The sequence below is a fragment of the Bos taurus genome, chromosome 5 (genome assembly GCF_002263795.3).
Source record: "Bos taurus isolate L1 Dominette 01449 registration number 42190680 breed Hereford chromosome 5, ARS-UCD2.0, whole genome shotgun sequence".
Classification (NCBI taxonomy): Eukaryota; Metazoa; Chordata; class Mammalia; order Artiodactyla; family Bovidae; genus Bos; species Bos taurus.
In genome coordinates, this window is record NC_037332.1 from 103,902,544 (window position 1) to 103,930,167 (window position 27,624).

Below are 27,624 nucleotides of genomic sequence, written 5' to 3' on the forward strand. Positions count from 1 at the left end.
ATAAAAACAGCTATAGCGCAAAACTGCTGTGGGGCACGGAAAAAGGAAGCTCTGGGCTCCAGGTTCTGGACCTTCATCTCCCTCAGTTGAGGGACGCCCAAGGAAATAAGAACGGGTGAATTTTCTTGCTTGAAGTTCATTTTGGGACTCCCTAAAGCAGACGACACCTTCTGCTCTTCTAGCGCATTAAAAACTTCCGGCGGTCAGAACGGAAGCGGCGGGGCGGGGCTTGTGGTTGGGAACGGTGGGGTTGGGGCGGGCCTTGAGCCCAGAGCTACCTGGGTAAAATCCAAGATGGCTGCATGAAGTTAGTACCCGCGTGACCCCAGCGGAGAAGGTTCTGTTATCTCCTGGAAGGTCACGTCTAACCCTCCCTCTAGTGCTCGTGCAGTCTTGCAGGGGAGAGACGAGAGCAATGGCAGGGAGCCTCTCTTGGGTGGCAGGCAGGCGCTTATGGGGCCTGGTGCCGCTGGCCTGCAGAAGTTTCTTTCTGGGTAAGTGGCTGATGTAGGACACCCCGAGAGCTGCTTCTCGTAAGCGGCTCAGATTCATTCTCTTTCTTTCCCATCCATAGGTGTTCCCAGATTGTTCCATGTAAGGGTCACCCTCCCGCCCCCCAAAGTGATTGATCGTTGGAACCAGAAGAGGGCGATGTTCGGGGTATATGACAATATCGGGATCCTGGGTAAGACTTGACTCCATGGTGCAGAATTTCAGAATGGCAGTTACGCTGTAACGACTGTTTTTTCACCTGTGTGGGAATGGTACCTTGTTGAATAGTAAGAACACTTATCTGGCAGTTTACCTGGCACTCTTCTGTGTCCCCTGCATGCATTTAACACATTTAATCCTCATAACCTATCTCCTTTGCAGGTGAGGAACTTCAGGCACAGGGAGGTTAGGTAGTTTTTACAAAGCTAATACGTGGCAGTGCCAGAATTTGTACCCCAAGCAGTCTTGCTCCAGAATCTGTGCTCTTTATACTGTAGCCTGACTGTCATGTCTGTAGGTGCTGCTGGGGGAAATGCAGCTGTTGGTGAGGGCTTAGCTGGTGGAGGTTGGGTTCTCTCCGACTGGGACTAATGCCTTCTGTCACATTACACAGGAAACTTTGAAAAGCACCCCAAAGAATTGATCAAGGGCCCCGTGTGGCTTCGAGGCTGGAAGGGGAATGAGCTGCAGCGTTGTATTCGAAAGAAGAGAATGGTAGGAAATCGGATGTTCATTGATGACCTGCACAACCTGAACAAACGCATCAGCTTTCTCTACAAACGCTTTAATCGACATGGGAAGCACCGGTAGAAGAAAAAGCTGGCAACTGTGGAAGAGGCATGTCTATCACCAGAGAGAAGGGAGAAGTACTTTTCCTTATGAGGAAGGGGATTTGAATGCTCTCAGTGATAATGCAGGACTCATTTGTAATCCATTATCCACAACTTTAGTTTCCTCTAGATGCTAGTTTTACTCATTCATGCAAGGAGGAAGTGGAACTCATCCCTAAGTCTTACAGTTTTACCTTTGGACTTCACCGCTTGCCCTTGCAGTGTAGCCATACCTGTGGTGTTTAAAAAAATAAAAAAATCATTGTTGGCACTTTTGATGTTTGGCCCTTCATATATTGAAAGTGGTCATTTTAAATTGTCCCATAATGCCATGTTAAATATATTTTTAAAAACCTTTCTGCACTGGAATGAAATATCATAGAAAAATAATTATACTTATACACCATTCTTGTCAAAATACTTATCGAGTACCTTTTCTGAGATGAGAACTCTAGGAAAAACAGTATAAAATATTCTCCCTCCATGCTTTTCTAGTTATGGGTATAAAGTTATAGTCTCATATGTACACTTTAATATATGAGGCCTTAAGTACCATATGAGTGGTTCCTAAGCCTTATTGATCATCAGAATCTCTGCATAGTTTAACAGTTTAAAAAGTCTAGTCCCTGCCCCCAAAGATTGTGATCTTTAGAACTGAGCTGAGTCTTAAGAGTCTTTTTGGGTTTTGTGGGGTTTTTTTTTTAATAATTAAAATGTATCCATCTATATTGGGAGATAGTTCAAAATTGTAAAATTACAGAAGAGTAAGGTGAAAAGTTTTCTCACAGCTGGGTTTTTTTTGTGTGCTCTGTTTCAAGGCAATCATACATGACGTTCTTTTTAGTCCTTCCGGATATTAATATATACTGTGCGTATACAGGCTTGTTTATCAATCTACCTACCTGTCTTCTTTCTGAAAAGCTGGATTCCATGCACATTAAGTTACATTTTCACTTAATGTAACTTAGTTTTTTGTCCTCACGTTATATGCCGTAATGATTTAACCACATCCGTTTTGATGGACATTTAGATTGTTTCTCAGGTGGTGCCGTGATAAAGAATCTGCCTGCCAATGCAGGAGACGCAGAAGATGGGAGTTCGATCCCTGGGTCAGGAAGATCCCTGGAATAGGAAATGGCAACCCACTCCAGTATTCTTGCCTAAAAAGTCCCACAGATAAAGGAGCCTGGCGGGCTCTAGTCCACAGGGTCTCAAAGAGTTGGATGTGACTGAGCCTGTATGCACAATAGTTTCTAGGCCTTTGCTTTGTCAAAGTATGTCTCTGCTGATTTTAGGGCATTCTCATTTTAACAGCCAGTTTATTTTAATGAGCTGTGTTTGGAAACCACTGATGTGGGTGATAAATAATCTAGATAAGAGAATGCTTTTGGCCTAATCAGGAGTGGCCCCATACAAAAGGATGGATTTTAGTAAGCAGAGAAAGAAGTAGAACATTGCCAGTGAGGAAGAGTGGTTGGTGGTACATGATGAGGGAACACAATTTGTTGGGAGATGGCTGGGTAGGTCTAGCTATAATGAACCTTAGTACGGCGCTAGCTGCTTTTTTGTATTTTAGGTAACTTGCTCGGCTATAAATCAACTTAAATGTTTGACATTACTCAATTGAGAGGAGAAAAATATGCTACAGTTCCTAGAATTGTATATTGATTAGGGTTAAATTGAGTGTCATCTGTGCCTAGTGTATGTGAAGTGAAAGAAATTGTAAAAGTGTTAGTCACTCAGTCGTGTTCAACTCTTTCTGACCACATGGACCATAGCCCACCAGGTTCTTCTGTCCATGGGATTCTCCAGGCAAGAAGACGAGTGGGTAACCATTACCTTCTCCAGGGGAGTCTTCCCATCCCAGGGATCAAACCTGGGTCTCCTGCAGTAGAGGCAGATTCTTTACTGTCTGAGCCACCAGGGAAGCCCAGTGTGTGAGGCTCTCAGTAAATATTTGCAAAATAAAATAAGGGAAGTATTTGATGTATTGTTTTTAAAGAAATATTTTATGTGGGTTATAAGTGCTATTTATGTTTCTTGGAAGGATGTTTTAGGTTGATATGAGTAGTATAGTACAGTATAGTTTGGGGAGGGGCAAATAGTATAGAAACTATTGATTAAGAACATGGCCTTTGGGGTTGGACAGATCTGGGCTTAAACTCAAGCTGTAACACTCTGTGGCCCTGGGCAAAGGAATTAACTTCTATGAGACTTAGTTTTTTTTAGTCTGTCTATTAGGAGCAGTGCAATACTTTTCTCATAGGGTTGTGTGAGGAATAAATGAAATTATGCACATAAAATATCTAACACAATTTGGCAAGTGTAAATGCTATGACAGTCCTCTGGAGTGTGTGTAGGGCTTTGGAAAAATGGAAGAAGACAAGGGAAGACTTTTTAAGGTGTCCAAGCCCCTGAAGTCACGTGTTTGCTTTTTGATCTTGCTTGGTTTTATATGTCTCTGTGTCCATCTTTGGAGAAGGCAATGGCACCCCACTCCAGTACTCTTGCCTGGAAAATCCCGTGGACGGAGGAGCCTGGTAGGCTGCAGTCCGTGGGGTTGCTAAGAGTCAGACAGGACTGAGCGACTTCACTTTGACTTTTCACTTTCATGCATTGGAGAAGGAAATGGCAACCCACTCCAGTATTCTTGCCTGGAGAATCCCAGGGACAGAGGAACCTAGTGGGCTTCCGTCTATGGGGTTGCACAGAATCGGACACGACTGAAGCGACATAGCAGCAGCAGCAGTGTCCATCTTCCCCATTGACTAGGGCTCATCCCCATTCAGGGCAGGGACTGTCTTGCACACATTTGTTCACTGTACTAGTCTCATATCTGGTCTCTTTGTATACTGGCTCTTAGTAGACCCTTGGTAAATATCTAGAAGTCACACATTCAACAGCCATTTATTGAAGGGGACCAGTAGGTTCGAGGGATACAAAGGAAAAAAAAACAACAACTGCATTTAAAGAATTCCTCCTAGTGCAGGAGGTAGACAAAGAAGCATAGTTACAGGGGGAGACAGGGAGGGAAAGGGATGACTGGGAGTTTGGGGATGGTAGATGCAAACTATTACACTTCAGCACATTTAGGATGGATAAACAACAAGGTCCTATTGTATAGCTCACGGAACTATATCTAACCTGGGATAAATCATAATGAAAAAGAATATAAAAAAAAGAATGTGTATAACTGAATCACTTTGATGTACAGCAACTAGACTTCAATAAAACAGAGGGGGAAAAAGCATAATTGTAAAATCTGTTATGGCATTTAAAGCATGTTAATTACCTACTGTATAGGTACAGAGAAGAGGGCCCCTTACCTCATCCTAGGGGAGCAGGAATGAAGGCAGGGAAGGCTTTCTGGAGGAGGCAGTTAACAGATACGGTATGGAGGTTAGCCTGCTTTCCAGGCAGATGAAACTGAAACAAAGGTCAGAGGTGAGAAACAACCTGGCACATACGGGAAAGCTGTGACCGGCATTTGTTGGCAGAGCTAAGGAGAAATTGGGCAGGAGGTGGAGGCCAGAGTCAGATTATGATGAAGACTAAAGAACTATTAAGGGGATTTCCCTGGTGATCCACTAGCTCCCAATGCAGCTCCACAGTCCCAATGCAGGGGTCTGGGGTTCAATCCCTGGTCAGGAAACTAGATCCCATGTGCTGCAACTAAGATCTGGCACAGTCAAATGAATAAGAATACTTTTTAAAAATAAAATATATTTTAAAAAAAAGAACCATTAAGACTTAACCTTTAGTAAAATGGTGCAACCATTTAGGAAAACTGGCACTTCCACAAAAAGTTACATAGAGAGTTACCATATGACCCAGCAATTCTTCCCCTAGGTATACACCCAGGAGAACTGATAACATAGTCACACAAAAACTTGTTGACAAATGTTCACAGCAACATTATTCAGAATAGCCAGAAAGGAAACAACCCAAATCTCCATCAACTGACGAATGGATAAACAAAGTGTGGTCTATGCATATAATGAAATATTACTCAGCTATAAAAATGAATGAGGGGGCTTCCCTCATTAGTAAAGAATCCACTTGCCAATGTAGGGGACATGGGTTTGATCCCTGGGCCAAAAAGATCCCACTTGCTACGGAGCAACTAAGCCTGGGTACCACAACTCCTGTGCTGGTGCTCTAGAGCCCATGTGCTGCAGCTACGGAAGCCTGCATGCCTGGAACTCGTGCTCCACAGTGAGAAGCCCGTGTGCAACTAGAGTGCAGCCCCTGATCACTGCAATTAGAGAAAAGCCTAAGCAGGGGTGAAGACCCAGCACAGCTGAAAATAGATACAATTATTAAAAAAAAAATGAGGTACTGCTATAACATGGAGGAACCTTGAAAGATGAAAGAAGCACGTCATAAAGGCTACATATTATATGGTTCCATTTATGTGAAGTGTTCAGAATAGGCAGATCACAAGAGACAAAAAGTAGATGAGTTGTTGCCAGGGGATGAGGTAAGGAATGAGGGATGGGAGATGACTACCAACAGGTATGCGGGTTCTTTTTGGGTTGATGTAAGTGTTCTGGAATTAGTAGTGATAACTGCACAACTTTATGAATATACTAAAAATCGTATGATTGTATACTAAATGTGTAGGTTCATATGGTACATGAATCTTATTTCATTTTTTGGCTAAATTAAGCTTTCTTTAAAAAAAATACCAGAGTAATACATGCATATATTGTTAATCAAAAAGGAAAGTTATATGACAAAAACAGCAAACTCCTGCCTTACCCATCTTCCAGACTAGCTTCCCAGAATGAGATGCTTTTACTTTTTTGAACTATTCTGGTATTTGTCATCATAATTTGAAATAAAATGCCTTCCTGCTCTTCATGGTTTAGCAGCTTTAGATGTCTATTAGCTTCCTGTTTTGAAAGATGAAGGTTTAATTCTCTGTGATGATCTTAGTCAATATAGAAAAGGGAAGTTAAGTAATACAGCTCCTATTTATAATTTTAAAAACCCTAAGAACAGAAGGATGGACATTTCCTTAATTTGGTAAAAGTGACATCCTGGAGATCCATGCCAGATATTGAGTGGATATATACTCCCTTAAGAGTGGGCTTCCCAGGTAGCTCAGTGGTAACGAACCCATCTGCAATGCAGGAGACAAGGGTTCCCTCCCTGGATTGGAAAGACCCCCTGGAGGAGGAAATGGCAACCCACTCCAGTGTTCTTGCCTGGAGAATCCCATGGACAGAGGAGCCTGGCAGGCTACAGTCAATGGAGTTGCAAAGAGTCAGACATGACTTAGTGACTAAACAATTCCCTTATGATCAGCAACAAGACTAGAATGCCCTCTATTGCTGCTGTACTTTAACTTAGTACTGAAGGTCCTAGTTAGTATTATACAAAGAAAAAAAAAAAAAAAAGAAGGGAGGGAGGAAAGGAGGAAAGAACAGAGGAGGGAACGAATTAAATGGATGTGAGAATCGGAACAAAAGAGCAAACTGCTCATATACAATTTGTACAATCTTCCTCTTTTATTTTTTTTTCAATTTTCCTCTTTAAAACTTCCAGCTGAGTGGAAAAACACAATGATATTTAAAACATGATATCATTTATGTAAATTAAAAATATACACATGGAAGACAGTACCCATTTTGCAAAAACACAAAATTATAAATATCAGATAATTTATAATGCTGTCTATGGCTGGGAAGGGGAGTAAGGAAAAAGAGAACAAAAAACCAAAATCTTTTTATGCATACATAGAGATCATGTGTCATGAACTGAAGAGTAGGATTATCTCTGCCTTCTGTACCTAAAGGTCCTGCAGAAAAAAACAATGTTCTATTTTTGTCTTCAGGGTGGTTCATGGTCTAAGAAACACTTGGATTTGTTTACTCCTGTTGGTTTTTAAACTCACCAGTATTCATAACAAATCAATCCCTTCTGGTATTTTTATCACGTGTATGTGATATAGTACAAAATTTGTTGATTGTTTTGGGAATCCAACACATGTACTAGTTCAAGACAGGTGTATGAGTGTTCTGGGATTGCTGTATACAAAGTACCATTAGGCTGGAGCTTAAACAACAGAAATGTATCCACTTGCAGTTCCTAAGGCTAGAAGTCTTGAGACTAGGCATCACCAGGGTTGTGTGGGTTCATCTATTCCCTGCCTCTCTCCTGGCCTCTAGTGGTTTGTTGGCTGTATCTGGTGTTCTTTGGCTTATAGACATAACACACAGGTAACTATCTGAATGTGAACAAGGCATTCTCCCCATGCATATCTCTCCAAGCTTTCCCACTCTATGACAGCAGTCATAGTGGAGTAGGGGCCCATTTTACACCAATATGACCTCATCTCAATTAATTATCTCTGCAACAACCTGGGTCCAAATAAGGTCACATTCTAAGATCTGAGTGTTAGGACTTCCACATAAGAATTTTGGGGAGGATGCAATTCAACACATAACTCTAGCCTTGAGTCTCCCCAAGGCATTCTTATGCTTTTCTTTTAAAAATAATTTTTATTATTTGTTTGTTTTTGGCTGTGCTGGGTCTCTGTTGCTGGGCAGGCTTCTCTGTAGTTTCGGTGCTCCAGCTTCTCACTTCAGTGGCATCTCTTGTTCCAGAGCACAGGCTCCAGAGCTCAGGCTCAGTAGTGGTAACACACCAGCTTAGCTGCTCTGAGGGATGAGGAATCAAACTCGAATCTCCTGCATTGGCAGGTGGGTTCTTATGCGCTGGACCTCCAGGGAAGTCCCTCTCCCTCTCTCTGTCTTCTTGAAATCTTTTAGGATCTTCTCTTTTCCCCTAATATTCTGAGATTTCACAAAGCTATATCTTGACCTGATTCTTTTCCTTTCACCATGCTAGGCACATGGTGTACTATTTAATCCAGAAAGACTTGTTCAATTCAGGTTTTTTTCCCTTGTATTTCTTTTGTAGTATTTCTCCCTCATATCCTGTTTTCTCTTTGCAGAAGGCCTATTAATCAGATGTTGAACTATTTGGCTTGATTTTCTAATTTTCTTACTTCCTGTCTCCATCTTTGTTGGCTCTTGCTTCTGGTTCTTTGTTCCTTATTTGTTTCCAATTTTTGACCATGATTTATTTTTCTTGGAACTGTATCTGTGGAAATTCCCCAAGGCCTAGATTGAAGATAAGCTCATCCAGAGAGAGGACTTGCGTTGCTACAGCCGGTGCTTGGTGGCACTGTCGACCTGGAAATATTTTAAGTTCTTGCTATTTTGTTTTTAGGACCAATAAGGAATTCAGACAGAAAAACCACAGCATTGATTATAAAGTGTCTGCATATATTTATAACTGTGTTTTTTGATAATTTTATTTATCATTTATTTTTGGCTGTGCTGGGTCTTTGTTGCTGCACGGGCTTTTTCTCTAGTTGTGGGAAGTGGGGGCTACTCTCTAGTTGCGGCGTGTTGGCTTCTCACTGTGGTGGCTTCTCTTGTTGCAGAGCACGGGCTCTAGGGTGCTTGGGCTTTAGCAGCTGTGGCACGTGGGCTCCGTAGTTGCGGTTCCCGGGCTCTAGAGCACAGGCTCAGTAGTTGTGGCACACAAGCGTAGCTGCTCCGTGTCATGTGGGATCTTCCCAGATGAGGGATGGAACCCATGTCTCCTGCATTGGAAGATATATTCTTTACTGGTGAGCCACCGGGGAAGCCGTGTCTGCATATATTTAAAAGAAAAAAGAATAGTTCTCTAGTAGCTGCCTAGGTTTCAGATGAGCAGATTTTCTATGTAGTCCCATAGGGGCAGTTCAGATATTAGCATATTTTAAATTCACTCTCAGGTGAGGATATAGTCCTTTGGGGTTCTGACTTTATGGTAGGGCCTTCCATTAGATCTCCAACTCTACGGAGGCCCTGGGTTCTGTCTCCTCTGCCACAGTGGCACCCTATGAGGCCACCATGCCTAAATTAAATGTTTAAGCAAATGCCCTCAAGGCAAAACAGGCTTCAGTGCCCAGTTATCTCTCCAGGCACCAGTGTTCACTTAGTCTTTTGGTCCTTAAATAGTCTACTTTCTTGCCAGTTTACATAAATGCCTTTTTAAAATGATCTTTTAGGCAAAGGATCTAGAATAGCTAAACCAACTTTGGAGAAGCACAATAAAATGGGAGAAATAATTCTACTTGATGTTAAGGCTTACTGTTGCTACAATAATTAAGACAGTGTGTCATTGGCAGAAGGACAGACACATAGATCAATGGAACCAGATAGAAAACCCAGAAAGAGACCTTCACAAATACGCCCAGCTGGTTTTCCTTTGTCTTTTTTGGTGGCTCTGCGTGGCTTGTGGGCTCTTCCCCAGCCAGGGATTGAGTCTGAGCTTGCAGCAGTGAAAGTGCTGAATCCCAACCACAGGACAGCCAGGGAATTCCCAGCCCAACTGATTTTTGCCAAAGATGCAAAAGCAGTTTAATGGAGGAAGGGTTTCTTTTTCAACAAACAGTCCTGGAGCAATTGGACATCCATTGGAAAAAAAAAGGAACCCTGACCTAAATGTCATACCTCATACAGCAATTAACTCGAAATGGATTATGAAACAAAATTATCTAACTCTTGGAAAATAAAATAGGAGAAAAGTATGAGACTCTAGGGCTAGGCAAAGTGTGACACAGAAAGTGATGCATTAAAGGACAAGTTCATAAATTGGATCTTAACAAAATTGAAAATGTTTACTCTATGAAAGTTCCAGTTAAGGGGATGAAAAGACAAAAGAGAGACTGGGAGAAACTATTTAGTTGACAAAGTACTTTATCTGGAATATTTAAATAATTCTTAAAACGCGAAGGCAAAAAAATAAACAACCCAATTAAAAAATAGGCAAAAGACATGAATAGATCTTTCAACAAAGAGGATATATAAGATGGCAAATGAACACATTAAGATATATTCAACATCATTAGCCTTTGCTACTGCTACTAAGTTGCTTCAGTCGTGTCCGACTCTTTGCGATCCCATAGACGGCAGATCCCCCATCCCTGGGATTCTCCAGGCAAGAACACTGGAGGGGGTTGCCATTTCCTTCTCCAATGCATGAAAGTGAAAAGTGAAAGTGAAGTCACTCAGTCCTGTCCGACTCTTAGCGACCCCATGGACTGCAGCCTACCAGGCTCCTCCGTCCATGGGATTTTCCAGGCAAGAACACTGGAGTGGGTTGCCATTTCCTTCTCCAATGCATGAAAGTGAAAAGTGAAAGTGAAGTCGCTCAGTCGTGCCGACTCTTCGTGACCCCATGGACTGCAGCCTACCAGGCTCCTCCACCCATGGGATTTTCCAGGCAAGAGTACTGGAGTGGGTTGCCTTCTCCAGTACTTCTCCGAAATGCTGATGAGGATGTGGAAAAACTGGATTCTTCATATGTTGCTGGTGGGATTCTAAAATGGTACAGCCATTCTGAAAAACAGTTTGGCAGTTTCTTACAAAACTAAACATGTATTTACTTTACCACCCAGCAGTTGCACTCTTGGGCATTTATCTCAGAGCAATGAAAATTTATGTTCATGCACACCTGCACATGGGCAGCACTAGTGGTAAAGAACCTGCCTACCAATGCAGGAGACATTAGAAACTCAGGTTTGATCCCTAGGTTGGGAAGATCCACTGGAGGAGGGCATGGCAATCCACTCCAGTATTCTTGCTTGGAGAATCCTGTGGACAGAGGAGCTTGTTGGGCTACAGTCCATAGCGTCACAGAGTTGGATACAACTGGCGTGACTTGGCACGATGCATGGCACAAATCTGCACATGAATGTTCATGGCAGCTTTATCTGTAATAAGCCTAAACTGGAACCTCTCTGTATTTTTTTTTTTGTTCAACCTCATATGAATCTGGTGGGCATATTTAGCCATTCGTGCTGTCAGGACCAATTCCTTCCATTCTATTTGTCTTGAAGGGTTTATAATTTGTTTTCAATTTTTACAAATTCTCATTTCGTTGTAGTTTCAGAAGGGGGATGGGATAAACACATATGATCAATGCATTATGTTTCTAATTGTTTAACGTTTTTAAGTAGGGTTGTGACATTTGGGTAGATCACCCTGGTGGTTTCTTAGAGGATGGTTATAACTGAGGGGCAAGATGAAACAGGAAGATATTATATTTCATTAATTTTAAGAGGCCACTTGGCACTTTTTTTTCATTTGAACATATAAATTGGGATGTTTGACTATAACTATTAGCCAGAACAGTCATACTGTATTTGTCATACTGGCTCATAAGAATCAAAATTTGCCAAATAGGTGTCTGAGGCTTGGAAGAAAATTCCAGAGACAGAAAAGGAACATTCCTTTAAGAAATGCTGCATCACCAAAGCCCTTGATGGCATGCACAGAGGACTACATTGTGTGGAAATCATACACATCTGAGTCAAAAAAATGAATCATAAAATTTGCTGTCTGTGAGATTTCAGGAACACTGTTACTGTGTTACTCTTTTCTGTTTTCCTTTTTATGTTTTTCCATGGGAATGAAGTATGATAAAAACCTGTACCTATAGAAACCTACACTTTCAATAAATATAAAATAAAAAGTCGAAGTGATAAGAAAGCATTATGTCACAGTTTGTTACCTTTTTACTCATCGGGACATAAAGTAATAGTTTTACAACTGATGGCATCCAGGTATGAGAGAATAATCTGAAGTGGGACAGGGAGACGAGGGAAGAGAATACTTGAAATACTAGGAAGGAGAACTTGGTGAATTGTTAGAGGACAGGTGAAAATGAACGGGAAGGAAATCTAAGATAGTTTTCAGGTCTCTGGTTTGGGTAACTGAGTCGACGTGGTAAACTACCTGGGATGGATAGGAGGCGCAGAGGGAAGGGGGAGTCAAATTTACGTTGCGTGAAGGGGCTTGTTGGTTGTGTAAATCGGATGACAGGAGCTCTGATATTTACTTTGGCCCCGGGAGCCTGCGGCTTTGCCTTGATGGATTCAGCCTCCTCAGAGCTGTCTGTCAAAAGCAGGGAGATGAGGTGGAGATCGGCAGGGTGCGGGTACCTGGGCCCTGCCTAGATCGCCGAACACCCGCAGCTCCCAGGGCTCGGGAGTCCTGGTTTGGGAGAGCCGGGGGCCCGCCCATTGCTGTTGGAGAAAGCTGCGTGATTGGCTGGAGACGGGCCGTGGGCGGGCCCAGACGCGGGGAACTGCTCAGCGATTGGCTGGGAGACACCAAAAAAAGGTCCAATTCAAACTACTGGAGCCGCCTTTCCAGAGGGTTGGCGCCGAGTTCCACCCAACCCCTTCGCTTAGTTAGACAGATAAGCAAGCCAGAGTTGTAGTTGGTCAGATCGTCTCGGTGCAGCGCCTTTCCAGAGTCAGAATGAGAAGAGAGCTGTGATTGGCCAATTTTCAGGGGCGGGCACTCTAGGCCTTGTCCGGCCTTCGCTTCGGGGACTAGCGCCCGTCCTGGGCATGGATTGGGCTGCAGGGTTGTCAGCTTGATCTGGGGGGCGTGGCCAGCACTGATAAAAATTGGGGCCGGCGCGGCAACTGCAGTAAGTTCCACCGCAGTTAGAGCTCCGGTGGGCAGCCAGAGGCGGAGCTCGGAGGTGCGGGTGGTTTCACCGCAGCGTTTCCGGATCGGGTGTCTAGCCGCAGACTCCAGAGAGGAAACGGTCCTCTCATTCTTCTCTCGGTGACATGTGAGTTGACTCTGATGTGGGGGGCGCGACACCTTGTTGCCAGCTCTCACCCCAGCGCCGGACTCTGCGGGACCGAAAATGGCGCATTGCAGCAGCTGCGGCGGCGCGGGGAACCACCGCCGCGCGCCGCCCCCGGGCCGGGCCACCCCCCCGGGAGGGGACACAGCACCCCATTCCTGCACCAGCCGCAGCCGGCACCGCACGGGCGCGGCCGGGGCGCGGGGGTCCCACATTCACTGCCCCCTCTCCTCTCGCCTGCGGGACTCCTCAGTCGGGTCTCCGGCGAAGGTGGGGCGTGGAGACACCCGAGAGGGGCTCCAGGCTCTTTCTTGTCACTGATCAAGGCGGTACTTAGGGCTTCTGGAAGGACAGTCATGGGTGCACCTGCCAGTTAGCTGCTTGGGTTGCTCTGCAGCGTCTGCACTTGTGTACACCCCTCAACCCGATCGCGATGAGCAGCCCCCTCTTGGTAGTGAGCAAAGCTTCAGAAACTTGTCTGCCAGTTCTCTGGTGAGCAGCTCACAAGGACTCCAGGGGCAGTGGTAGGCAATTCCGAGCAGCCATTCATCCCAAGGCCACCCATAGAGGAGGTGTTTTCCTGTCAGTGAGTCTTAGCCAAGTATTTGGAAGAGAAATAGAGCTGAGGACCACTCCCGCACCTCCACCTTCCCTTAACACATTAGGTTTAGTCTCTAATAATCAATTTAGTCATCTAGTCATGGTCATCCCTGTCTCAAGATCCTAAGGGAGAACTATAGCTAGACAAGTGGAAGAACTTCCCGTTCTTGCCCAGAGTCCTGGCCTGGTCCAAGACGTATTCATGTTGCTTCTCTTGGTGACAAAAAAAAAGGCGGGGGGGGGGGGGGGGGGGAGATGTACTTATGTTACATAAGGCTTATAACGAGCCTTGGATATGTTACTCCTGCGTGTTCCCAACTCCCAACAAGTAGTAAGTGAAATGGTCCCTTCCAAAGCTTTCTAACTATTTGTATTTGATTTCTACAGTTTTAGCTGTATATGGTAGTTTACGTGTTTTGGCCAAGCCCTAGGATGCTCTGTGTTTTCATTTTGGGCAGGGGGAGCCTTCTCCGCTGACTGGTTCCCAGTAGCATCCATGTGGGATGAAGGAAGGAGGTGAGGAAAGCATGGTGACTAGAAGGGTGTCACGAGGTCTCTGACCTTAATCTTGTCATTGGTGCCACCAGCCTGGACCACTTCCAAGACCAAACGCCGGCTGCTTCCTACTCACTGACTTTTCCACTTTCCTCAGAGAATTAGATCGCTTAGCTCAGTAGCAGCAGAGGAGTCTGGCGGCTTCCAGAGCTCTGTATCTTTACTTTGCCTCTTTTGTGCCTTAAAGGGAAATGGGAAAACAATTCTTTTAACTGGGATAAGTCAGGTGTCATCTGCTAGAATAGCCTTTCTGAGGGGTTATTCTCTGTCTCTTTAGACTGAAATTTACGTAGAGAGGAGGAACTTCTGGGTATTAGTTCTACTGTGAAGAGTCAAGGCTTTTCCTTTTTGGCGACTTTGTGATGTTTTATCCGTAGTACATTTACTCTTGGACTGCTCTGATGAGGTGTGCTTTGTGAGATTCTGCTTCTGTTTGAGGAGTTCTTATAATTTCTCTTCTCCATCAAATTTGAGCAATTTCTCTCCTACCTGTGAGTTCTTCCTTGGCAGAGAATAGCTCACGCCTCAGGTTAGACTTCTGAAAATTCTTTAGGGCATGAATTTAGCTTCCATGTGTTGGGAGACATGGAGAGGGATTTATTTGGAGGACTCCATGCTTGATGGGGCTTCCTTGGTGGCTCAGATGGTAAAGAATCTGCCTGCAATGCAGGGGACCTGGGTTCGATCCCTGATTTGGGAAGATTCCCTGGAGAAAGGAATGGCAACCCATTCCAGTATTCTTGCCTGGGAAATCCCATGGAGAGAGAAGCCTGGAGGGCTACAATCCATGGGGTTGCAAAGAGTTGGACACAACTGAGTGACTAACAGTTTTTTCATGCTAGATTATTCCCCCACCCTAAGGCTAAGGGAGAAAGAGAATGGTCTGTATATATTCAGTGTAAACCAAGATTTCTCTTTGGTATTAAAGAACTAGGAGAGCCTCCTAGACTTGATGCCAAATCTAGAACAAGAAGGGACAGAATGTCCCTGATGCCTATATATTGAAGACTGTGTCCAGTATTTTTGTTTTCTGCCTAGGCTCTTGGAACAGTCTCACAATTAACACAATTGGTTTGGGCCCCGCTTCTATCTAAGTGAACCCCCAACCTTCTCTGCCAAAAAATGAAGCAAGCAAACAGTTCTGACTCACTCCAACTACAGAGGCCTTTGGTGATTCTCCAAGTCGTCCTACAGTGGCCACGACACACTATAATCACTACGTGAAAAATACCAATAACTGACTCCCCTTCAGCAGAGACTGTCCGCTTGGCCTTTATTTTTATATTCAGCCTTTGCAAAAAAAAAAAAAAAAAAAGAGCTGTTAATCTGTACGCTTGTCCTGAGTGCTTGCTCCGTCACTCAGTCATGTCTGACTCTTTGCGACCCCATGGACTGTAGCCCACCAGGCTCCTCTGTCCATGGAATTTTCCAGGCAAGGCTACTGGAGTGGGTTGCCATTTCCTTCTCCAAAGCTTATCCTGAAGGTTTAGTTTTTTTGCGTATAATTCTCCTAACCTGGATTGGAGTTTTCCAGGTTGACTTCTGGGAGGCCCAGAAATGACAGTCAGGATACGGCTGGCCCTTTGTCCCTGTAGCCGTCGTGCCAGAGTATGCGTTTGAGTTTGGGTCAGAGGACAGCCCAGACGAGAGCTCTTGACTCCACCCTCCACCCAGGGTGTCGCTGGGCCCCATCAGTTGCAAGATCTTTTGTTTTTTTGCCTTGCGTCTGTATCGTATCTCCCCACTTGGCATTGCCAAGGAGCTAGACCCCTGCTGTTTGCGAATAACCTTATTATTGCCACCACCTTGGTGCTGTGGGGCGAGAATGCACGGGATTCCTTTCTTGTCTCACGCACTCTGTGCCCTTCTCCCCAAAGGTCTGCTCCAGCTCAGCCACCCACTGAAGGGGCAGAAGGGGCTGCCCCAGGTGGGGGTCCCCCTGGCCCTCCTCCTAATATGACCAGTAACAGACGACTACAGCAGACCCAGGCACAAGTGGAGGAGGTAGGTGGATAGCTTTTTCTCCGAGGGTTTCCAAATCATGGGAGTCTGGAAACTTCTCTTTATGTAGAGGGGCAGCTAACGGCTCTGGGAGGCAGGGCACCCTGTAGAGTTAGGCAGGGCAGCCTCGGGGTGCTCTCCCCAGCTCTGGGGGAGCTTAGCCGCTCTGTGTTCCCATGCCCTGCTCAGGTGGTGGACATCATGCGTGTAAACGTGGACAAGGTCCTGGAGAGGGACCAGAAGCTGTCAGAGCTGGATGACCGAGCCGACGCTCTGCAGGCGGGTGCATCACAATTTGAGAGCAGCGCTGCCAAGCTAAAGAGGAAGTACTGGTGGAAAAACTGCAAGGTGAGTGTTCCTGTCCCCTCCCTGTTATTTTCCTGGGTCTCAACGCACAGGAGGCAGGAAAACCCTTAGGTTCCACATTCTCTGTGGAATGTGGAATGGTTCCACATCCTCTGCTGGCGCCTCTCTTGAGAGGAAATCTGGATCGCCGCTTTCTTAAGCTGCATTACCCAAGCTAGCCACCAGGGTACGCTAGAGCACTCAGAACCACTCACTGGGGGCCCTGGAGACCTTAAGGAGTTTGGAGGGGTTAGTCAAGCTGCTTTTTCCTGGAGGACCCCTGCAAACCCTTCCGAAGACACACCAATGTCGACACAATGGCTGGGGTAGATACATATTTAAACACCTGCAGCTCTTGGGGAATGAGCTGAACACTTTATGATGAACAATGAACCTGATGACTAAAGGTTCAAAGTTGGCGTCTCCTCTGGTGTTCCTTTGAAAGCCTCCAAGCTACAGGAAGAGGGGAAAAGGAGAAGGCTGCAGATGCTCTGATGTTTTCGAGAAGTTCCAGCTGTGGTGGAGGGGTTACTATCTGATGGGGTAGTGGGGTGGTGCACAGGGTGGGGTTGGAAGGCTTCCAGCTATCCTGGGGGCTGTGTGGCTTCTTCCACTGTTCCCCAGGACTGGGGCAGTGCTGCGCTCATGTCCCCAGCCCGGGCCTCCTTCCCTCCTTCCCCAAACCCAAGGGCTCACTCTTTGTCCATGTTCCCCCAGATGATGATCATGCTGGGAGCCATCTGCGCCATCATCGTGGTAGTTATTGTAAGTAAGTATCGCTGAGGTTGCTGGTGGGGTGAAGAGGTGGGAAGGTCCCGGAGTCTCCTCCCAGCCCTGCCTGCCTGCCTGTCTGGGGAGTGGGGCTGCTCTGACTGAGGTACGGAGATCAGATCGCTGCCAGGGCGGCGGGGAGGGTCATCATTGGGTGCGGGAGGGCAGGAGGGGCTTCCTGGATGGACACGCCTTCCCTCTGCAGGACTGTGGGGGACGGTGGTCCCTCCTGGTTCTGAGGAGGTGGGGCTGTGCTCTTTTGTCACAGGCATGGGTGGAGGGTGCCCGTGGGGGTGGGACACCTGCGGCCACCCCTGGTGTCTAGTAACCTGATGTCATGTGCCCTCTTGTCTCCCGTCTCTCTCTTTGCCATCTGGGACCTCCCGATTCCTGTGTCCAGTCTACTTTTTTGCTTGAGAACATGCCACCCCCATCCCTGTTCCCCCTGGCCGTCTGAACTCATGTCCCTCTCTCCCTCCGTCTCTCCCTGGCACTCCCCCATCTGCCTTCCTCCATCCCAGCCCCGCTTCGCCATCGCCCACTCCTCCTTTGTTGCTTTCATTTGCACTTGGTCCCGTGACACCGGAAATGCTGCTCATGGTGCAGTCTTGAGGTAACTGCCTGGTAAACAACAGCGGGCATCTCCTTCCTCCCCTCTCACGCTCTCTCAAGTTCCCCCAAAGGGTTGGAGGCAGAGGGCCTAGGAAGGGGCGGAGCTGAGGTGACCTGCCCAAGAAAGGGCCAGGACTAGGGGGAGGAGAAGAGGCTTATGCTCGTGGTATTGCCTGGAAAAGCCAGGCCAGGCCGCTGGCAGGAGCAGGCTGGGGACAGCTGGGAGAATGTCCCTCACCTGGAGTCCTTCTCCTGGGCCAGGCCTTGCAGGGGAGCCTGGACCAGGTCTGCAGTCCAGCCTGGGCCTGGTGCAGGATGCCTTAAGAAAGTCAAGCCTGTTTTGCAGAGGGATGTCCCATCCGTTAGTCTTAAGATTTTCTGTCTTCAGGGATCTTACCACCTTTTACTTTGTCCTCCAGCGACCTGGAGGACACATATTCATAGCGAAAAAATGCCAGGACTCCCGTTCCCATTCTAGAAGCAGTTCCGCCAGCTCATATCTGGATGGGGCGCTCGTCCATGTTTTCTACACCATTCTGTGTTGTTCATGAGGGCATCAAATAATTTCATTTAGCCAGAGTTTGAGACTCACTGAATTTTACTGGCATAGATAAAGAGAGGATGCCTGTGGGTTATAGAGACACAGCAAGTCCAGGGCCTAACCCGAAAAATAACAAGCCTGGAGGAAGTCACTTCTCACCCTCTCGTTCTGAGGTTCCTGTTGCTCCTTCCTGTTGATGGAGGAGGATGAGGGGCTGGAGGTGAGAAGCCCTGGACCCTTGGGGAGTCCTTACCCCCCTATACTCCCCCAGTGAACTTGCTAAAGACAAGGGGGGCCCGGCCGTGCTCTGAGTGCTGAGGGAGCCCAGTGCCTGCAGCGACCCTGCCCCGGGGTTGAGGTGGATGTCAACAGACAGGCCTGCTTGTGGGTCCTGTGCTGCCTCGGGGCCTCCCCACCCAGAGTGGCCTCTGTTCTTGCAGTTCGTTCCCATCCCAGAGCACCCTGTGCACCTGGACTCCGCGCTGCCTCCTCCGCTCCCCACTTGTCTGTGTGGTTTGTGGCACAGACAGTGGGACCCGAGGACGGGGTTGCTCGGCCTGTCTCAGGGGCTGGGGCTGGGCTTAGGAAAGGGCATCGAGTGGGCCAGACCGGGTGTGAGGGGCGGAGGGCCCACCTGGTCCCCTCATGCGTCCCGTCCAGCCAGCGGGAGGCGGCAGGGGGCCAGGCTGGGCTGGCTGGCCCTCCATGCAGTAGCATTTCACGACGCACAACCCTCCTGCCTCTCCCTCCGCCCCGACCCCCCTTCCCCTCGTCCTGCCCCAGGGTGGGACGGAAGAGCTGGACGAAGGCAGTCAATGTGCCCTCCTCACGGCCCCCCTCGAAGGCCTCCACTCTCCCCTGGGCTCCCCTTGCCTGATGCAGGGGGTCACCGCCGGAGAAGAACCACCACTGGCCTCGATGTGTCCCAAGCCTGGAGCAAACCCGCCCTCCTGGGCCACCCCATCACAGGAAATCACTTCTGGGTTCTGCCCCGTCTGTCCCAGAGGTAGTTGGCTCAGTGCTTCTGGGGACGCAGCCCTTCTACGCTCCTTCTCACCCCGCCTGTCCCCTCTTTTGTGTCTTCGCTGTCCTCACCCCCGCACCCCACACCCATGTGCATAAGCACATATGCAACTGAGCCCGGGGCTCGGCGGCCACGTGAAGCTGAGGCCCCACAGCCCCTCCTCGGTTTGCCATGAGACGGTGTGGGGTCTCCGCTGTGTGCCTGTCATCACCTCTCTGTCTTTTTTCCTAACGCCACTCTCCTCCATGTACGGAATAATAACAGATGTACTTCCACCAAAGGCATGTATTCACCAATTTCTGTATTCTGAACAAAGGCCAAAAAATACAGCTTCCTACCACTAAAGCGAGTCGGCTGTTGTTTGGGCTGGAGTGACCTCGGCGGGGTGGAGGGTGGTGTTTCTCTTTGGTTCCCTTCCCACGGTGCTTTGGGCCGGAAGGATGGCTGACATGTGCCATCACCCTCGAGATGAAAGGTCTGGGTGTTGGCAGGGGACGTGGTCTCCGCTCTCAGCCTTCATGCCTGATGCCACCCGGCGGCTCTTCCAGGTGTGAGTGACAGGAACCCGTGGCAGGAAGCTGAGTGGTGTCTCACCGACAGACACCTGCAGGTCTTCTCAGACAGCTGCCGCCATCTCCCCCTAGGTCCTGGGCCAGACGCTCTGCTCCCCACGACCCTCACGCACAGCCGTCTGCTGTCAAGTCCAGTGTACTGACCAGACCCGTTTGAGAAATGACTAAAAGGAGCAATCTCTCCCCTGCAGCTGAGGGGGTGAGGGGCATGTAGAGTCCTAAAATGTCTAGCAGCCATCCAAAGGGGCAGGAGCTTAACCACAGCTCAGGGTTACACAGAGCAGCTGAGACGGGGCCCTGGGGGCCACCTCTGAGGGTCTCTGTTTCACATCTCAGACACTTGGCAGGTAGAGTAGCAAGGCTGGGAGGCGGGGCCCCGAGTGGGGAAAGAGGGAAGTGGAGAAGCTTTGCTTCCGAGGACACTCGGCGCTTTTATCTGGACATAGTTCGGTGACTGTGTGTTCATCCAGTTCCCACCCTGTCCCACTGTCCTTCCCCTGCTCCTTTCTGAATTTTTTTTTCTGGCATCTTTTCCAGCCCCACACCTCCACCTCCAAGCTGGCTCAGGTCTCAAGCTCCACCCAGACCTCTGCCTTCCTGCCACCCTGCCACCTCTCCACGCTCTCTCCCTTGGTATATCGGCCCAGGGCGTGCAATGAAGGAGGGCAGGGGCCTGTAGAAATCCAGAGTCAGTGATCCATGCCTTCTTTTTAGCTTTCTTGGGGCCTTTTGGAGTCTGGGATTTGGCTCAGAGTCCTTCTGGGAGAATGTGAATCTCTTACATTTAAGGCAGGAGAGCGGCTACCCAGAGTGCCTTGAGGTTTTGGGAGACCTTGGTGAGGTAGCTAGGAGGAAACAGGAGGGAACAAGGTTGCTGTCAGTGGGATAACCCCAAGAGCTGGGACTGGGCTGGCTTTATTCCTGGTCTGGGCGTGGCAGTGTTCAGAGCATCTGATCTCTAAGTGAGGGCGGTCAGGGATAGAACCCATGGTGTCCAGGCGCTTTCTTACCTTGGCGTCTCTGCAGCCCCAGGAACAGCAAGGTCAGGACGAAGAGGATGCTGGCCAGAAGGACTCCCAGGGCTGACTTCTGCTCTGCAACTGACAGAGGCGTGGAGGGAAATCAGTGGCAAGAATCCTCCTGAACCCTCGCCCACAGCGTGTGCACGCAGGAAGGAGAGTGCGCTCTGTGTGTGTGTATGTGCCTGGCTGAGGAGCTCCAATCAGCTGCTCCTCTGCCCTCACCCAGGAACCAGGCACATGGGGTGCTGGGACCTGCTGGGGGTGGTTGTCCGCCTGTTACTCCACACAATCCTCCACCTCTTCCCACTTTGTGACAACAGTTTTCCAAACTGTCTTACAAGAGAGATTTAGTTTAGATTAGCAGTTGACCCTGATGCTGGGAAAGATTGAGGGCAGGAGGAGAAGGGGGCGACCGAGAATCAGATGGCTGGATGGCATCACCGACTCAATGGACATTGAGTTTGAGCAAGCTCCGGGAGTTGGTGATGGACAGGGAAGCCTGGTGTGCTGTACTCCGTGGGGTCGCAAAAGAGTCGGACAGGACTGAGCAACTAAACAAAGTTGCTGACAGTTAAACTGCAATTTTGTAAATAACTGGGGAGTGATGTAAGCTGAGACAAAATCCCATAAACTTTAGGGAAGCTTATGGCCTCGCAAGCCACCAAGTAATGCATTTCAAGTTGCAAACTGCATGGCATAAGACTTTTCCATGCAACATTGTAAAGCAATTTTCCTCTAGTTAAAAAATAAAAGTATCAATGTTCAAAAAATAAACTTTTCAATATCCGCCAAACATTAAAAACAAAAAAGACCTTTTGATGACATTCTGTGGCCTCAGGATAAAGTTCAGCTGGAGGCCTGTTATTTGCCCACCAATAGCAGCAGGGGGGTTAAAGCTGTAGAGAAATCAGGCGACCTATTGTTCACGTTTTCCGTTTTACCATTTTCTAGGCAGACAACCTTGACTGGACATCTGTAAGTGCTGTTGCGTCTGTGCGCTATGTCGCTTTAGTTGTGTCCGACTCTTTGCGATCCTCTGGACTGTAGTCCGTTACTCATCTCTAAAATGGAAGGTGTGAGAATGTGTGCTGGCCCACATCTGAGTGCTCAGTGCAGGGCTGGCTCAGTCCTGAATAAATACAAGCACCGCTCAAGCTTCGTGACCACAGCCCCCTTCCCCCCACACCCTTGCCCCTAGCCATGCGGCTCCCCCGGTTCTTTCAGGCTATTCTATAATGAGGCTGTCACACGTGCGTTCCTTCTGTCCTGGTGTTCCTGGCCCTCTGAGCCTCGCAGGCCTCCCCCTACCCCCTGGGTGGGTCATCTGCCCTGATGGCCTAGTCTGTCCCTCCAGCTCCTCGAGGGCAGGATGAGGAACTGCTCAGCCCTGGTCTCCAGCTCTCAGCAGTGCCTGGTACCCCAGGATCCAGGGGATAATAAAAGATTCGGGGAACATGTGGTCAGACCTCTGAAGGCCCCCACCTTGGGAAAGCAGCAGCTGAGACCGTAGGAAGCAGAACTAGGTTGGAGGACAGGAGCCCTGAGCCCAGGTGTAGAGGTGGGGAAAGTAGGGCAGTCCCATACCTGGTGGGGCAACCCAGGCATGGACCCCCAGGGGTTCCTCCAGGGAGACGTGGGTGACCTGGCAGGTGTAAGTGGCTCCCGCAGAGCCAGGCTCCACCGTCAGGGAGGAGGAGATACTGTAGGTGCCAGCTGGGCTCTGCCGGAGGCTGGAGAGGGAGGCGCCAGAGACAGGGGCTGGGGAGCCACCCTGTTCCTCCCGGGTCCAGGTCACAGACACATCCAGTGGGTAGTAGCCAGCAACATTGCAGATGAGGGTGGCTGGTGGGGCTGCGTTCAGCAAGCTCAGTCGTACTTTGGGGGAAGCTGGAAGAAAGGAGGAGCGATCAAATCCCACAGGGATCACCAGGACAGCAGAGGAGTCTGGAGCCTTCTCCTCCTGCTGAGCATGATAGCAAGTTGTGGGGATGGAGGGTTTCTACTCAGTGAGGTGCAGGGTGCATCCTGGAGGCAGGACATAAAGGGGCATGATTCCCACAGGTCACTGAAAAACAAGAGCAAAACCAACTAGAGGTTGGCTTGCTTCTTAACATCACCATCAGCCAGTGATTTTAAACAGTCGTGTAAGGTAACGTAAGAAAGTTGCTCAGTCATGTCCGACTCTTTGCAACTCCGTGGACTGTACAGTCCATGGAATTCTCCAGGCCAGAATATTATTGGAGTGAGTAGCCTATCCCTTCTCTAGCAGATCTTCCCGAACCAGGAATCGAGCTGGGGGCTCTTGTGTTGAAGGTGGATTCTTTACCAGCTGAGCTACAAGGGAAGCTTTGAAACAGTCCTCCCGGTGCGGGGCAGGGGCCCTCTCTGGTGGGTCAGTGGTAAAGAATCCACCTGCCAATGCAGGAGACACGGGTTCGATTTCTAGTTTGGAAAGATCCCCCGTGCCACGAAGCAACTAAGCCCATGAGCCACAACTAGTGAGCCTGTGCTCTAGAGCCTGGGAACCACAACTTCTGAGCCACAAGCTGCTACTACTGGACTCGCATGCCCTGGAGCCTGGGCTCTGCAACAAGAGAAGCCACCACAAAGACAGACCTGTGGAGGGCAACTAGAGGAAGTCCAGGGACCCAGCACAGCCATCAGTGATAAATAAAAGAAACAAAATTTAAAAAATAAATAAAAAGAAAAACAATTCTTCCCGTCAGGACCGCTCCCACAGCCCCTCCTTGGTTTGCTGCTGCTCCTCCTTAGAACGTGGTCCAGAAGGACTGGGGTGACCAGAGATAGGCAGCTGGGGCAGGGCAGCAGGGTCTTGGCCGGGACATTTCTCAGTGGAATTATCCTAGAGCCTGATGGGAAACTGAATGGAATTCTCTGAGAGCCTGATGGGAAACTCAATCTGATGCCATCCGTGCTTCTAGGACAGAGAAGGCAGTCAGGCTGTGGGACTGCAGTCTGCCTCTCAGCAAAGTGCCCTTGTGTTTGATCCCATTCCGGAAAACACTCTCAAAGGCATATTCCTTTTCCTCTCTGCAGGGTCACTGACCCTGGCCTCACCTTGGATGTAGAGCTGGATGACCTGTTGAGCTCGGAACAGGGAGGTGGTGATCTGGCAGATGTAGGCCCCCTCATCCTGTAGAGTGAGGCTGGGTAGCGTGAGGGAGGCATCTCCAGCTGTGAGCAGCTGCTCAGGCTCCAGGGTGGCACCCTCCCGCTTGGCCTGCCCCTGCCCCATGGTCCAGTGGTATACCAGCCGGCCACTGCCCTTATGCTGCAGCCGCCACTCCACGCTGGTAACGTCCAAGCCAGGTGCCACGGAGTAACCACAGTGTAGGGAGGCTGTGGACCCCAGCAGGAAATTCAGGGATGGTGTCTGTGTGGTCACCTGGAACTCCACTGTGGGAGAAAGTGAAAAGTGTTAGTCACTTAGTCGTGTCCGACTCTTTGCAACCCCATGGACTATGAGCCTGCCAGACTCCTCTGTCCATGGGATTCTCCAGGCAAGAATACTGGAGTAGGTTGCCATTCCCTTCTCCGGGGGATCTTCCTGACCCAGGAATCAAACCCTGGTCTCCTGCATTGCAGGTGGATTCTTTACCATCTGAGCCACCGGGGAGAAAGAGGGGTGATTGTGGGCTGCTCCCTCCTTGAGGCCACCTGACCCCTGAGCTGTAGCACGCCTGGGGCGTGTTGAGAGACACCATGCACACGTGGTACTCTTCACCATTTTGTACCCCCTGCACAATCTGATGAAAGTTATGGACCAGACAAATTACACATACGAAAGTATGGGTTACCGTGGACCCTCAGGTATGAAGGAACTCCTGGAACAGCCAGCAAAGCTTTGGGAAGCCTGGTTCTTCCACTTATTGGCTCTGTGACCTACGGCAAGCCACTCAGTGTTGCCATGTTCATGTGCTTAGGGCAAGGCTGACGAGAAGACTAAAGAAGTCAGAGTTTAAAAAAGCACACAGTGGTGAAATCTGAGCCAAACATGCTGAACTTCAGTCTAATGAAAAAAAAGACAAATCCAAGTGGTGGGACATCTACAAGATAGCAGCCAGGATTCAGAAACATCCAGGGGGACTTCCCTGGTGGTCCAGCGGGTAAGACTCCACACTCCCAATGCAGGAGGTCTGGGTTCGATCCCTGGTTGGGGAACTAGATCCTACATGCTGCACCTAAGACCTGGCACAGCCAAATAAATAAATTAAAAGAGAGAGATAATGAACAAATTCTGTGGGCCTGTGTTCCACTCTCATCTTGAAGCACTAGATCAGGCTAGCTGCTCCCTGGGAGAAACTAGTACTCAGCTCACTAAGGCAGCTGTGGACAGCACAAGTGGATAGAGCATCACATGTCTTATGTCCTCAGGTCACCCGACTAGGTGAAAATCATCCCCCTTTGGGGTCTTTGGGAAGAACAGACTGAGGCCTTGGGAACCCCCTGAGATGACCAATGTGCATGGAGGTGGTCTTGTCCCCTCCCTTCTCCTACTATTCCCCTATCTCTGCCCCTTTAAAAAAAATCAAAACTTTCTGCTGCTTTTCGTTTTCTCACCTGCAGTCCGCACAGTCCCCTGGGGGCTCAGGGGCAGTTTCAGCGTGGGATGCAAGACAGTCTCATTCTCAGCATCCTCAAGAGTCTTCATCACCATGGATACACCTGGTCCCCCTCCAGATACCTGCACGTTGGTGATGAACCAGGCTGCCATCTCCACAGTGGCCTCTGGCCTGGCCTGGAGGAAATAGCGGGAGATCTCACAGGTCACCTCCTTCCCACTGCAGTCAGCGTGGAGCAGGGCCTCGGCCTGGGGAATCTGTACCAGGTTCACTGTGGAGAGAAGAGGGCAGCACAGATATGGAGTTGGGTAGAGAATACCTGGGCTGATGGGAAGCCGGTGTGGGCGAGCCTACTTGGGAACCAGACTCAGGAACTGGAGGGAGCCCAGAAGGACTGGGGCACAGGGTGAAGGGCTTGTACCTGAGGCCTCGAAAGTAATGAGTGAGTTGTCCTTGGTCAGTGTATCCACTTGGAAGTCTGTGAGGCCTTCCAGGGAGCCATCGTCCGGCACTGGTACCTGCCTCAGCACCAGCACGGCCTTCACCATGTTCTCACTGCTGGCGAACCCTCCATGGTGCCCACCTTCTTCCATCAGGAAGCAGTCCAGGACCACGTCCACCGCCTGCCATTGCCTTTCTGCTGCAGGGAACAGGCTGGTGTGAGCACCCTGTTGCCCAGAAAGTTACTCCTATATTTACTCCCTGCCCGAAACTGCCAAGTCATCAAGGGTTAATCTTCTTGATCCCTAGCTCCTTTCCTGTTTTACCCTGAACCAGATTTATGAAACTCTTATTTCCAACAATCCATGAAAAGCTCTCTCTTCCGTTAAAGGAATTCTCAGCAAAAGGAAATGAATGAGCAAAGCTGCATTGGGAGAGAAGACGAGCCTGGTTGTTGGACGTTAACAGCCTCTCAACTTCCCAGTTAGTCCCCAGGGTCTGTTGCTTTTGCGGTATAACCGAGAAGGCCCCTAGTTCCTTGGTTTGGCCCTTTCCACTGAGTTCTCAGCCTCCCTCCGAGCAAAATTGGTTCTCACCGTTACTAGCCGCGGAACCTTCCACCTGTTGCGCTTAGAGGGCGCTTGGAAGCCATCCCTGGCCCCTTACTCTCTCTGGGACCTCGGTGAGGGTGACTACCTGATGCTTCTTGAGCCCAACGCACCCTACCAGCCTGTCCACCCGACTCACCGACGTTCGCCGCCCCGGAGAAAGCCAAGCAGAGCAGTAGGCACCACCCCTCGGCGCCCATGGGGGCTGCTCTCGGGCCCTCCTCCCCCGCCGCCCTTCTTCAGTCCCCCCGCTGGCCAGGGGTCGGCTGGAGAAGGGGCTTCAAACACCCCTGCCTGGTCGGCCGCCTGGCGCCGTCAGTCTTCTCCGTCTACTTGGCTTTCGCTTTCACTTTGAGAAAGCGTTATCACGGCTGCCTTAGCCGCTGGCTGAAGCCGTTGGAGCCAGAGTCTGGTCACTATTCTTCCTTTTCACCTTCTCGCCCGCAAAAGAAATCCCCTGGTGATTTCAGGACCTGACTCTGCTGCGTGCGCCCCTTTGCCCTTTTGTTTCCGATCAGCCCCAAGAAAGTGTAGACAGAGTACGGGAACGGAGGCAGATTGGAGGAAGGAAGGGACTGATGACAGACGAAGGCTCCCCAGTAGCTGGGACCTTCTCCCACTTCCCTTCACCTGCCAGCCCCGCCACTACCCCCGGGGGCCCCAGCGCGTCTGCGCCGAAGAAAGCTCCGCCCTCAGATCGTGGGGGTGGGCGTGGCCTGCGCTCAGGGTGGGCGGGTCCGCTCGCAGGTTGGGCGGGTCTGCGCGGGGAAGTGGGCGTGGCCTGTGTTGGGAGCCTGAGTTCAGAGCCGGAGAGCTATGCACACTGTGTTTTGTAGCTTTATTTCGCCAGGTTTCTGCAATGGCACCCCACTCCAGTACTCTTGCCTGGAAAATTCCATGGACAGAGGAGCCTGGTAGGCTGCAGTCCATGGGGTCGCGAAGAGTCGGACACGACTGAGC

The 27,624-nt window shown here is 49.2% G+C and overlaps 3 protein-coding genes across 6 annotated transcripts; 2 read left to right on the plus strand and 1 right to left on the minus strand.

Moving 5' to 3' along the window:
- The first annotated feature begins 304 nt into the window (after positions 1–304).
- Positions 305–3,625, plus strand: MRPL51 (mitochondrial ribosomal protein L51). The gene is given in 3 exon segments (NM_001101088.1): positions 305–494; positions 575–685; positions 1,106–3,625. Coding segments are annotated over 3 exon segments (387 nt in total). The 5' UTR covers positions 305–415; the 3' UTR covers positions 1,303–3,625.
- VAMP1 (vesicle associated membrane protein 1) lies at positions 3,613–19,783 on the plus strand. Of its 2 annotated transcripts, none has more exons than XM_059886336.1 (5): positions 3,613–5,802; positions 16,022–16,148; positions 16,335–16,493; positions 17,208–17,259; positions 17,662–19,783. In XM_059886336.1, exons 1-5 carry the CDS (start codon positions 5,780–5,782, stop codon positions 17,676–17,678), a joined length of 378 nt encoding a protein of 125 aa, XP_059742319.1. In that variant the 5' UTR covers positions 3,613–5,779; the 3' UTR covers positions 17,679–19,783.
- TAPBPL (TAP binding protein like) lies at positions 19,723–27,317 on the minus strand. Of its 3 annotated transcripts, none has more exons than XM_005207179.5 (7): positions 26,804–27,317; positions 26,037–26,252; positions 25,614–25,886; positions 24,111–24,449; positions 22,617–22,919; positions 21,021–21,110; positions 19,723–20,855 (listed from the first exon to the last, which is right to left on the minus strand). In XM_005207179.5, the coding sequence occupies exons 1-7, from the start codon at positions 26,862–26,864 to the stop codon at positions 20,812–20,814; spliced, it is 1,326 nt and encodes a 441-aa protein (XP_005207236.1). In that variant the 5' UTR covers positions 26,865–27,317; the 3' UTR covers positions 19,723–20,811.
- Positions 27,318–27,624: the final 307 nt, after the last annotated feature.